General features: G+C 42.5%; 1 protein-coding gene across 1 annotated transcript in view; it reads right to left on the reverse strand.

Moving 5' to 3' along the window:
* Positions 1 to 13813, reverse strand: part of SACS (sacsin molecular chaperone) — an 83846-nt gene that overhangs the window by 40889 nt on the left and 29144 nt on the right. Inside the window, 1 exon segment of the mRNA XM_033104216.1 lies at positions 3563 to 3713. Within this exon segment, the coding sequence (XP_032960107.1) occupies positions 3563 to 3713 (151 nt within the window).

A 13813-nucleotide genomic window follows, 5' to 3' on the forward strand; every position in this document is an offset into this window, starting at 1 on the left:
AGACACAACTTGCTATGTGATTCTGACAATGAATGTTTTGGTAGACTGTTATCAGAGGTCCATTTACAGGGAAGTGATTCTCCCCAAGAGAAATCAAGCAGCACAGATAACCTCAGCAAAGCTGTCTGCTTTCTCCTCCTGAGCTTGCCAAGATTTGGGGGTTTTGCTTGCGCCTCACTCTTTCCTGGACCTGAAATCACTCCAGTCAAGCCAAGAAACACTGGCCCTATTCATCTCCAAAGGTAATAAAATCTTCGAAGTTGACCATGTCAGTCTTTGTATTTTGTTTTAACACAGTGATTATAAACTAATTTGAACATCTGGGTCTCTGTCCATGCCAGCCTCAGACTCCCTTAAAAACCTCACATATGCTCATTTTTATCTACTATGAAACAATAACTCTCTCCAAATTATTAAGCAAACAACACAATATCAACTGCAATCTGGGTCGGCCAACACTCCTTCCTTTGTTCAGTTGTCAAGGACACAAACAGGTTCTCAAGATTCAAGAGCTAACAGGGAGGACGTCTTCGATCAATTAAAACACAGGAAAGTTAAATGATACTTGAAACCCGGTTTGAGGCTCAAACACGTTTGGTACAGATCAGGAAAAAGGATCAGAAAGATGCTCAGCTATAACGAATAGCTTCAGTCTCTGGGCAGGAGGTAACGTGAAGAACTTGCAAATTCCACTTCTAGGCCAAGAAAAGCAAAAGAGACAAGTAGAAAGAAGATGGCATGTGACCCAGAAAGACAGAGGACTAAGTGCCTACTGCCCTGCGGCCAAAACCAGTGACAAGGAGCTGTCAACAGCTTTTGTTTCCTGCCTACCCTACCCTATTTAGAATTCTTGCCAATAATTCAAATCTCAAAGGTTCTGAGCAGCATTAAATTTAAAAAGAAAAGAAAGCCACCTCTGTGAAAGATTTGCTTATATAAAGGTGACCCCTTTTAATGGCACGCATAAGCATTACTAAATTTACCAGGACAGAAGTCATAAGCCTGTCCTCTCTGAATGCAGAGAGAATGTGCCCTCAACTTGTTTTCTGGGTGAGCTACAGCCTTGACTTTGACGTTCCTTTTTAATGGTTTAAGCTCTTCTTCTCTGTTTAAAAGAACTTTACATTTAACTTTTTTATTGATTGACACCCTGACATGTTCTCTTTGGTGAGGAACAGTAAAAAGTCCACAGACTTTGGAATCAGACAGACCTGGGTTTAAATCCTGACTTGATATTTCATCTCTCTGAATTTTGGCTTTACTAGTCTGCAAAATGGAGTAGTAATAAGTAACTCCTGAGGTTGTTTTGAGTAGTAAATGAGATGATGTATGCAAAATACCTAGAACAGTGTATGGAACACAGCTACTCAATAAATGTTAATCATATGCCCAATGTATTTACAAAGTACAGAAGGAGAAATGTGCTGGGCAAGTTACTTCCCAAAATTATATTTCCAGCCCTGACCTCTCTCCCCTGAGCTTCAGCCCCAGATCTGCTGCCTGTCGACTATCACTCTCTAGTCTAGACTCATACGTAGCAGAGACCTTAGAATTGCTTAGAATTCTTTTATCCCATTCCTATTAGAAACAGGAAAGCAGATTCTAACACGTTAATTAATTTGGCCTGTTATCCACTGGCAGTACTGGAAGTAGGCTCTGGGTCATCTACCTCTTCATGCATTTTTCTAAATGCTTTTTTTTTTTTTTTTATGTCCGGCCATCAGCTGAACCATATGCAAAAGCAAACTGGTCACACCACCTTTTCTCCAAAATTTGACCCCCCTCTGCAATTGTATAATTATCTCTGCTAATTGAACCATTATTTTCCTGATCTGATTCAAGACTTGTGAACATCCTGGGCAAGTCCTTCTGCCTTATTGTATGTCCAACCCCCTCCCCCTCACCTATTGTTTCCCCCCCACACCCGCTCCATATCCATCTGGTACCAAACTGCCATAATTTTGTCTTTTTCAAAGTCTCCTGTACATCCTTTCCTTTCAGAGTCACCTCTGTAATGGTAGTCTAGAACCTCATTACGTCATACTAGCATAAGTTTCCTAACTAGACCCCCACCAACCACGCATTCAATCCGAAACACTCTCCACTCCACTGCCATGTTCACCATCCGACGTTGATGCATTGCATAGACACCTCCAAATACATTCTAATGGCAAGACCCCGTCACAACTGAGCCTTTGGGTGTAACCACATGTAGGGGACAAGCTGACAAAGCAGAACCAGAGGAATAACCAAAGAAGTGGGTAGAGGACCAGGAGAGTATACAAGGGAAGGTTAGAAGATATTGGTAGGCACAGAAAAAGAGGTAAGAATGACGAGCTTTGCTCCTCAGTCCTGTTCAAAGTCCTCGATCAAGTCACTGTCTACATGCCACCAAACCCCTTGGGGAATTGGTAGGGAAGACGGGTCAGTCCTGTTCAAAGTCCTCGATCAAGTCACTGTCTACATGCCACCAAACCCCTTGGGGAATTGGTAGGGAAGACGGGTCTGTGGCGGAGCATAAGAAAAGAGTAACCGGAAACCTCGGTCTACGTGGGCAAGACACCAGAGAGTAGACCCAGAATGTACAGATTACACTGAGGGGGTCAAAAATCACAGGTACCAAGTACTTCACCAGTATTTGTACTGGAAAGTAAGGAAATCTAATACGTAAGATGTCATTCTGTAGGGCTCAGGTATTTCTTGTGTATCTGTTCAACTCTTTTTTTGCCCCTTTTAAATCTTGGAAATGATGTTCCTTTGTCATATAAAAAGTGATAGGATAAGAGAGTCATTTTCAGTAACACGTCTCCGTAACTCCTCTTTTAAGAGAACTGTAGTTTTAGGTTGGTACAAAAGTAACTGCGGTTTAAAAGGTTAAAAACAATTGCAAAAACCGCAATTACTTTTGCCCCAACCTAATTTTCACCCATTTTATAGTATATAATAATATGAAATACTCTTATCTTCCAAAGTTTTGGTCCGCTAACATTTTGATCTGCTAAGTCATTCATTTGCACCTTATAAGTTTTAACACAAGTTTACTCCTCAAAATAATAGCTTCTATATTAAAGCATGTCTGAAGATCGTTTCAATTTCTGTGATTCAGAACTGGAGGAAAACTTCTAAGACATAAAAGGTGAAGACATTTACCAGCATTCCAGTTAAATGTATAACACAATTATTAGAAAAATGTGAGTAATGATTAAGTCACTTCAATGATGAAGTCTCTAAACAAGCAAGGAAACAAAAACCCCTATAGCTATAAAGCCCATCAAAAAAGTATCTTAATTTCAGGAAGTGAAGATTCAGACAAAACGCGGGAGGGGGTAACACAAAGTTGAAATAGTAAATCAATAAAAATCACAACTAATGATAGGAACATATTTACAAAGCATTATTTCCGGGTGATCATTAAATGAGCATCTATCTGTTTTCCAAGACACAAGAATAAAACCCGTTCAGTTTCACTATCAGCGATCCCACTGACTAGCAAATTGATGTGCTAAAACCCTCAGCACAGACGGCAGGCCCATCGTCCTAGTGAGCAGAGCGGGGACCGTACCTCCCTGTCGCCGAGCCACAGTCGCTGCTCCGACACCGGGAAGCCGGTCTCAGCCAAGATGCGCTCCTTGACATCGCGCACGGTCCAGGACTCTAGAACGTCCACGGTCCTGCACCCCACGCAGCCGGGGAGGACGGTCACCCGGAGCCACCTGTGCGAAAGGCAAAGGGACCATCAGTGGGGGCCCGCGCCCGCCCAGCGCGCGCCCTACTGCCCGACATCAGGGTTGCGGGGACCCTCGAGGCCCTGGGCCCGGCCGGGCGGGATTACCTGTCCCCCATCGCCGGTGTCCTGCCCGCGGTTGAGCGGGCGCCCGGTCACGGCCCGCCCTGCCGCACCGAGAGGCCCGGCACCGGCCTGGAGGGCGGGATCCTCATGGCGCAGGCCACCGCCGCCCCAACCGGGCTCGGTCGCCGCCGCCCGAGCCGAGGTGGAAACGCGAGAGGAAGCCGCGGCCGCGCGGGAGCAGCCAACAGAGGCGGCGGCGGCGCGCTCCCGGCCGCCAAGGGCCCTGGAGGCGCCGCCTGCGGGCACGCGCCCGCCTGCAAGGACCTTTAGCGGAGGAGACGCTCCGCCCCGCCCGCCGGGCCCCGCCCCGTCCGGACCGTTAGTTGGGAAGCCGCCTGGTCCCCTTGGCCTTGCCCTACCCTGCCTGCTTCTGCTGCAGCACCAGCGCCCAAATAACCTCAAACGCTTAACCATATATGTGGAACGCTCATTTAGAAAAGATGTATTTTCGCTAATGGAGTTAAATAGTGCTATGAAATGCAGAACTAGACGTTTCTAGGGCCTACATCTCCTTCATCTCTGATGACTTTTAATCTCTGGAAGCATCTTATTTGGATAAGATTTATGGTGGCCTCTTAGACACTAGAGGGGAACGTGGTGATTGCAGAACACAAGTGTCTTCCACAGTTTCAATTCCTGTTTACGTATAAGACACAAAAGTAGGATCAATGATTCAGTTTGCTGGAAAAAGGAGTAAAGTAGGAAAGTAACAGATGAGAACACACATAAACATATCCTATGACATGTTAAATGATCCATGTCATTAATTTGGCAATATTATATTGTTGGTACCCTAATTTTTTCCATCACCCCTGCAAGCTCCTTGAAATCAGAAACTTGAGTCTTTGATGGGATTGCCCCAAAGTAATTAATGTTGCCTTGTCATTTGAAAGTGTATGTGGTTTGATGAAGCCTCAGAAAATGATCTTAGTCCTTTCTCTGGCTTATTTCTCATAGGCATGGATGAGACACATTGGAAAAAAAAAACAACCATCTATTAAGGCAACTCAAAGGCTAAGCTGTGAACAAGTAAATTTGTCTGCTTCTTGCTTAAATACCCTGAAGAGAATTAAATTTTAGTGTTGACCCCCCCCCAAAGAAATGGTATTAAATACTAGCTTCCAATTACCTCTTTTCCCCCTTCTCCACAAAAAGTTTACTCAGAATAAAAACATAGAATGCCCTTACAGCTACTCCATCCCTTTCTTCTAACCATATTTAAAAGGGAAAGTGCTGTAAGTCGTGCAGGTCTTTCCCTAGTTGGGACAAGTAAGCACGCTTAATCAGTGAGAAAAGAATATGCTATTTCAATATAAAGATCCAGAAAACCCTAATGGATGCATATTTACTTCTTCAATCAGACAAGACTACACAAGCAAATGCGTTAGAATATCAACAAGTGGGAAGGATGTGAGCTGTCACCCCTCAGCTATAGTGACCCAGCACACCTAGCCCAGATCAAATCCTTCACACCTAAATCCTTTAATAACCCTCTCCCCCAGATCTACCTGCTTCCTATTCTCTATCCTAGCACGAGGTGACAAAGGAACATAAGTGGTGAGTTGAAAACTTAAGAAACAAAGAATAATCTTAATGGAGAGGATTTCACAAGAAGCCGATTTGGCTGGGGAAGGAGGCTGATCACAAAAAGCTTTGAACATCTGGAATTCAAATTATGAGGAGTAATCAAAACATATGGTGAATGTTTAAATTTAAAAAATTATTACAGCAAAAGACATATTGCCATTAATCTCCCTCAAAATACATCCCCTCACTTCAAACACACTCATCCTATTGTTCTTGCCACTTTCTGAAGCGGTTCTTGGAAGTCCTCTTTCATGAGTGTCTTCACTTGCAAGGTTGTGGCTGCCTCTGTATCCTGAATCGATTCAAAACATTTACCTTTCATGGACTTTTGGGGAAGAGCCAAAAGTCGCACAGTGCCATATCCAGTGAATAAGGTGGATGAGGACACACTGTATGTAATCTGTTTATTTGACAGAAATTGCTGTACCAGAAGTGATGTGTGACATGAAACCTTTCCATTGTGATCGCAAAATATCGTGAATGCTGCTGCCAAGTACCATCCAACGGAAAGGCAGGGATCTTCAATACGGGAAGCGAGGCATTGAACCTTAGTAACAGTGTGTGACAACTTTCAACTTGTTCAACACAGTCAATCAGGTGTGAACTATGGTTGAGAGAAGGTGTGTTTTAAAGTGTGCAGTCAATCATCCTCCATCATGACAATGCTCCATGTCACATATCTCTGCTGGTACGGCAATTTCTGTCAAATAAAAACATTAGGATATGTCCCCATCCACCTTATTCAACAGATCTGGGCCCGTGGGACTTCTGGCTCTTCCTCAAAGTCAAAATGATTCGGTATATCAAGGCAGCCACAATAGAGCAACTAAAGACACTCAGAATAGAAGACTTCCAGAATTGCTTCAGAAAGTGGCAACAATGATGGAACAAGTGTGTTTGAAGTGAGGGGGGTATTTTGAGAGGGATTAATGGCAATGTGTCTTTTACTTTAATAAATTGTTTTATTTAAACATTCACTGTATTGTTTGATCACACCTCGTATTCTCAGAATACACTTTAAAGGGTTAGTCGACATGAGAACTACAAATCTGGAACTCAAGAGAGATCTCAAAGCTAAAGATGTAGATTTAGCAATCATTTGTCTAATCATTCAGACAATGTTTATTAAAACTCTCCTATGTCCCAGATGGACACATTTCTAAAAGACAGAAATACAACAATGAACAACACAGAGTCCCTATCTCATGCTTTTATTCTATGGAAGAAAGACAACAATAAACAAATAGACAATAATATATCAATTCATCCTATGGTGTCAACCAGGTAGGGATAAGTACTTTTTTTTTTTTTTTTTTTTTTTTAAGGAGGGCGCAGCTCACAGTGGCCCATGTAGGGATCGAACCAGCAACTTTGGTGTTATTAGCACCATGCTCTAACCAACTGAGCTAATTGGCTATGCAGATAAGTACGATTTAAAAGTTGGGGGAAGGAAATGGGGCAGGGCAGGTTAAGAGAGTAAAGGAGCTAGGATGGTTGTAGAACTCCTTTCTAAGAAGTGACATTTGAGCAGAGGCTTGAATGAAACACAAGAAGATGAAATCATCCAAAAACAAATGTGAGAAGAAAAGGGAGCAGAGCAACTGCTGTAGTTCATGCTTCCATCATCTTTGACCTGGATTTGGTATTATCAGCTCCTACTTGTTCTCCCTCCTCTACTTCTCTCCTTTCTCATCCATTCCCCAACTTACCACAAAATCAAAATTTGGAATTGGTGTCTCTTTTGTTTACTATATCTTCCCAGTGCTGGGAAGAGGCCCTAACACAGAACAAAAGTGCATTAACTATGAAGAAAGGAAGAAAGAAGTGAATGAAGGGAGGGAGACAGGCAGGGAGAAAGGGAGGAAAGAACGAATAAATAAATACCTGGAAAATACAGAAAAGTAGAAAGAATCTCAAACATTATTCACAATTCTAGTACCCTAATACAAACAACACTTTTATACATTGTCATTAATTTAAAGGTTTTTAACATGATTGCAATTATATTGTGGGTACATAGTATTTTTCAATATTTTTATCACTGTATAAATCTCATTTCTAATAACTAATTTCTAATAATTCTAATTTTCCATTGAGAAGAAGTATGTTAGGCTTCTTAACCCTACTGATACTTACATGGGTATTTTAATTTTTCAAAAGTGCACAAACGTCATTAAATATCTTTGTTAATGAACTTTCTCCACTATTTAGGATGAGGAGGAAATTTACAAAAATTCTATGAAATGTTTAGCTGAGTCTTAATTCATTCTGTAGGAACATATTATCAAATGCAGCACAACAAGAAGACAAAATTTCAGTCCCTTCTTTTAGAGAGAGTCCAAAAAGTAAGAAATGGGGAGTCATCCGTCCACCCTTTGAGCCTACTTCAGCTGTACAGATGGGCAAATAAAATTATTTTATTGCACAAGCTGGACTCAGCAGGACAGAAGCAGAAAACAATGTTATTCCTTCCCACGAGCCCTGCTTTAACTTGCCCTGGTGCTTCTTTCTTTCCTTTTCAGGGGATGACGTACCTAGCATAGCATGGGCCCTCGCTTCCCCATCACTCTTAGGAGATAAAAATCTTCCAGTTCCTTCCAGTCCCAAAAATGGACCCATTTTAGTACTTGAAAATCCTATCCACGGCGATAATCAAACACCAGTCCAACTCAATGTAAAAAAATTTTTAAATCGTAACCGGGCTCCCTTTATTCCGGTCCATTCTCAGCCTCACACACCATGTCAACTACAATGTGGAAGCATAGCTCAAGGCTGAGACTTCACTTCCCCTGAGATAATGCTTATGATTTTATGAAAAGGAATGTGCCTAATAGCGTGTCTTTGGTCATAGGGAAACAATAAATCAGTCCCTTCTGGAGAACGTTCACCAGTGATGTAAACACTTCATTATTCCTTTGTTTAATGGGTCAGCACAAGGCTGTTGATCTTGAAAGATAAAAAGATGAGGAAATTGTGGACATGCCATTCAGTGAAGTCCTAAATAATGAATTAAAGCCATAATAAGCCAAGTAAAAACAGGAAAAAGATCTCCAAAGGAGAGGAAAGAGCACCTGCAAAAGTATGGAGTCAAAACATTGCAATAAAGCTGAGGAACTCCCAGTAGTTCCGTGTGATAGCGTCAGAGGATGGGATTCCTGTGATGGCATAAAAAACACGATCCTACAGGAGTCTGCAGGAATACGGTCCTGAAGTCTCTTGTATACCACATACGGCAGAGTTACCTGAACGGGATAGGGAGCCACTTTTGGATTTTAATCGGGTCAGGTGATCACAATTACATGTTCCAAAGATTCTTCAGGCAGAAGGACTGAGGATGATTTGGAAGGAGACAAGACTTAAAATAGGAACAAAACCAAGAAAACAATGGTGTCGGTGAGAATAAGTAAAAAGCTTCCAGAAGGAAATCAGCAGTGCCCAGTATCACAGAGGTAATGTGCCCATAGGATTTGACAACGAGGAGGCCAGTGTTGACTTATTTTTGAGTTCCAGAACCTATAAGAATTTCCCAATGACTGTAGGATCAAGTTCAAGTTATTCTGTGTGGCACACAAGGCCCATCAAAATTTAACCCCAGTCCACCTCGTTGGATTCTCCTGAGGTCACCCCACCATCCATAATACAGTCTGTCTCCGTGACCAGCTGAGAATAATACGTAACATTTACGGAATACTGACTATGTACCAGCCAGGCACCTACTAAAAGCCGTATGTGATTTTGCTCATTTGATCTTTCCAACAACTCCTCAAAGTACATAAAACATCAATTTTCAGACAAAGAAAATGAAAATAAACAGCTTGCTTGTAGTTCTACAGTTATAACAGGAAGAGCCAGGATTCGAACCCCACGTAGTCCAACCCCAGAGCCCAGGCACTATTAAATATTAAACTACAATATTTACGAAATAACAGCCGCTTCATATTGCCTAGAGATCCTCAGGTACTCTACCTGCCATGTCCATACCTACCTGGGGTCCTCATCACTCTCCATCCAATAAATCCCTAAGTCCTAATCTCAGAATCACAGCTTTCCCCAGCTTTCCCTCATCTCTTCCATGTGCTTCTTTCTATATAAATTGTACTTTGTATATTCACATTGGTATTATACCAAGTATCACATTTTTATTATAATTAATTTTTTATTCATTGCAATGGGAGTATCTCCCCATCTTCTTTGTACCCTAAGGGCCTAGCACAGAGTAATAGTCAATAAATGTTACTAAGATATTTGAGAGTTAAATGAATGACTGCATTCAGGTAAATATCAACTTCACTCCTAACATCAGTCAGCAAGGTTTTGTTTCTTTTTGGTTCTGTTCAAAATGCTCTTGGCTGCAGGTAACTGATTACCTAACTAGCAATAGCTAACCCGATAAGGGTTGTTTTTCTCACATGTCAAGGAGTCTAAAGGAAGACCCTTCCTCAACAGCGTCAGGACCAGCATCCCAGCGAGGTTTGGGGACGTTCTCTCCTTGTCATAAAATGGCTAATACAGCGCTAATATATCCATATTCAATGTAGCACGAACGGGTAAGGGGACGACCACAGCTCTATCTGCTTTATCAGGAAAATAAGAATTTTCCCATCAGACTTCTATTTCTCGCCTATTGTCCAGAACTTTTATCACATGCCAACCCCTAGCTACAAGGAAGGCAGGAAAAATGAATAGTTAGTTTTGTGAGCTTCTGTAATAGAAAGATCCAGCAGGAGAGTAGGGGTTTGTAAGTGACAGTTGGATGCGTCTACAAAACTATCTATAGCATTGCTCTACATGGCAAATTTATAAAGTCTCAGAAATGTTTGAAAACAGTGTAACTGGTAAGATTTTTAAAGCCTGATTAGTGACGTAGCAAGACATTTTTTAAAAGGATGGCAGGGGAAATAGTTTATGCAAGGAATCTTTCTTTGCCTTGGGATAGGAATTTGGGTAAATCCCAGGGATTTTTCTGCTCAGTCTTATGACAGTCCTGAGGTCACTTTGAGTTACAAAACATAATTTCAATTCTATAATTCGAATAAATCCATCCAGAATCATTAAATAAATTTCAAGCTTCAATCTTCATTCAAAGGTCAGCTTTCTCCTTGATACTGCCATCAACACCTCACCACTAAGGTCTGTCGTCAGAGGCTGCCTGCCTTCCAGGAGGGAGGGGTGGGCAGTTTCTGCTCTCTCCCTGTTCCCCCAATTAGTCGCTGAAATGTGACCCCACACAGGCCAAAGCTGTGAAGACAGGAAAGCCAGGAGGATGGCCTATTCCTACTGGGCTGAGTGGCTTTGAGCCCTATGGGTCTGGCAGGTCAGTAAGCGTACCCTATCTCTTGTGGGCTCTTTAGAAAGTCCCCACACAGAGGACCTCTCTGCTAAGGTCCTCATAACCTGGGTAAATGCATTTCTAAACCAAGTGGTCACTCACGTCTACTTCCACACCCTTGAGGAGTTCTACATCACCTCCCACTTCTTGTTGCTCTGGCTCTGACCCCCTCAAGCAGACCCTATTGAAGAGGCCCCAGTTCAACCCTAATCTGATGCTCTGCCACTTAGTTCAGCTGTGGTCTCTGGAAAATTCTCTCATATCCCTCACCAAACAAGCTTGGGCCGTGCAGGCCACTCCCTCCCGCTGCCTTGAAGTGCTGTGCACAGCATTCTGGGAGCATATGTCTCAAGGTCTCTGTGTGGCTCACCAGGCTTGATGTGAAGGAGGCCAACACCTCAAGTCTGTCCACTTGGCAACATCTGCCTCCAAAGAAATTCTCTCGAAACTACTCTTCCCTCTCTACTCTGGCTGAGGAGGTCTCCATCAGGGAACTTGCTCAGAGGCCCTTTGTGTAGAAAAGGTCAGGTCTGCTCTCCAAACACTTTCGTATATAATATCGCTGTCAAAACACAGGTAGGAAGCACTTTATTTTAGCTCTTTTTTACCTCAGATATACATTAGCCATCAGAACAATTCAAATTGTGTTCTCATAGAGCCCGAGAGAAGAAAGAATATGAATAACTCTAAATCATCAAAAATATATGTGATAGAAATATAATATACGTTCATTAATTCAAAGTTCAGACACCACAGCATGTCAGAATTAAAGCAGTTAAATAAAACAACACCCAGCTCCTATGGGGTTTACAGTGGGATCACAATGGGAGGCAGAAAATGCGTAAATACGCAGACATATAATATGCAAAGTAGAAATAAGTTGTATGATGAAACATAGTGGGCAAGGAATAGAAGAGGACATGGGCTGTGGTACTATATTATATGGAGGTCATCTGAGAAGAGAACCAACTGTGACAAGTGAGAAAACGTATGGCAGGAAGCTTTGGGATGATGTTGGTGATTGCGAAAACACAACTCTTACCCAAACGTAAGTTGTAAGGATCTTCTTTCTTCTCCATAAAAAAGAAAATTAGTGTTTCTCCTTTATTCTCCTTAACTCACCTCACATTATTACTGTTTAAAGTGTTAAAATCTGCATAAAGTGTTTCAATTTAAGATGATACTTGTATCAGAATCCTGTATGTTTAACCCACTGCAGGTTACTAAATGGAGTACCTCTTCTAAAGTCAATTAAACTACCAATTTAATTGAGGCATTCTTCAAATTGATAAATATTTCGTTTAACATTGGTTTTGTTTTTCAGTTCATTCGATGAATATTATGGCTTTCAAGGGACGCACTTCATTTTTGTCCCTCTTCCCACACGACACTAGTGTGTACAATCCTGAGTACACACTTGGGCACCTGGAAGGCAACTGTTACTGTGCGTTTAGCTCCCTATGAGTCTTTATGAACCTGAACTGCCATGAACCGCGATCACTGATGGCAGCCAGCTGCAGGGCTGTCAGCTGTCTGTGCCTGGCGACACGCCGCACAAGCTCAATGAGGAAGCTGCCCTATTCCCGTTTGTCCCGTCACATCCTAAAACGCCTCATAGTTATGACAGGATAGGCACATCAATGGGGGGAGGGGTAGAAGGTAGCACCCCAGACCCATGACAGCAGGGCGGAAGGGGATGTTAGCTGGGGCCGTTAATAATACTTTCACTTCAGCTAGAAGAAAGCCATGCGTCTCTGTGCTTATCTCATAAAGCCTCTTCCCTATGGCCTTCTTCTCGTCCTTACCCCCGTGTTACTTATCTTGCTATGCTTGATAAACCCCCTCTGTTACAGCTTTCTCTCAGATTCACACTGACCTTGAAACAACATGATAACTATACTTTCCTAAATCAGGAAAGTATGTCAGTTCACTATCCTTCTCTTTAGGTTCTCTTAGGGAATCCCCACACTTCCCCGTCCACCTCCCCACACCCCTCCTACTACCATCTGTTCTGGCACCACCATCACGTCTTCTCTTTCCTCTCCTAGGCCTTTCTGGAAACAACTATTCAGATATCGGTACTGTTCTGACAAACAATTTTGAGTTCACACATGACTACATGTGAAATGAATTGGTGACCCAAAGTCTGAATAAAAACACGAAAGAAGACTGCAGGTAGCCACATTTGGAATACGTGGCTACGCAAGTCAGGCGCAAAATCAAGGGAAAATGGCAAGCTGAAGAGTCGTGTACTAATGGCTTCCCATGTCACTCAGAGGAAAGTCAGAGTGCTTAGCCTACAAGGCCTTAATCCTGCCTCGTCTTCCTCAGGCTCATTCCACCTGACCACACTTGGCAACCTTTAGTTCTTGAATACAAAACCATGTTCCCTGCCTCAGGGTCTTTGCATTTGCTTTTCCTCTTGTTTGGCATGATCTTTATCCAGATGGCATTTCTTACTCCCTCACCCTCCTTTATGCCTGCAAACAAATGTAATCTTTTTCAGGAGGTCTTCCCGACCACCGTATAAAAAATAGCAACACTCCCAATGCCATCCCCAGCACTTTTCATTCCCCTTAAGTTACCTGATCCCTCTCCACAGCACCTATCACCATCTGATATACATTCAGTGGTTTATTTGTACAACGTCTATCTCAACCCACTATTCTGTTCGCTCCAGGAGAACAAAGCAGTTGTCTTTTTAATTCTACACTCTCTTCCCAGCACTGGACTGCACCTGGCATACCACAGGTACTCACTCAGTAAGTATTGTTGAATATTCGAATGGGTGAATGCTTGCTCTGCCCACCTCCTGGACTCCCAGATCACGGACACATTTTATTACTGTAATGAAGATTCTTAAAATCCAAGTGAGAACTCACAGCTGAAACCATCAAGAGAACTGACATCTTTGCTCCCTCCCGAATACATACATAAACAAGATAAAACACAAAGTTCTTGTCAAAATATTGAAGTTCTACTTTTCACTCTCAGCTATTATGACCCCCGTCCCAATTTACTTTCCCCACCTCCAGCCCCCTTTCCAT

Source organism: Rhinolophus ferrumequinum, chromosome 4 (genome assembly GCF_004115265.2).
Source record: "Rhinolophus ferrumequinum isolate MPI-CBG mRhiFer1 chromosome 4, mRhiFer1_v1.p, whole genome shotgun sequence".
Taxonomy (NCBI): domain Eukaryota; kingdom Metazoa; phylum Chordata; class Mammalia; order Chiroptera; family Rhinolophidae; genus Rhinolophus; species Rhinolophus ferrumequinum.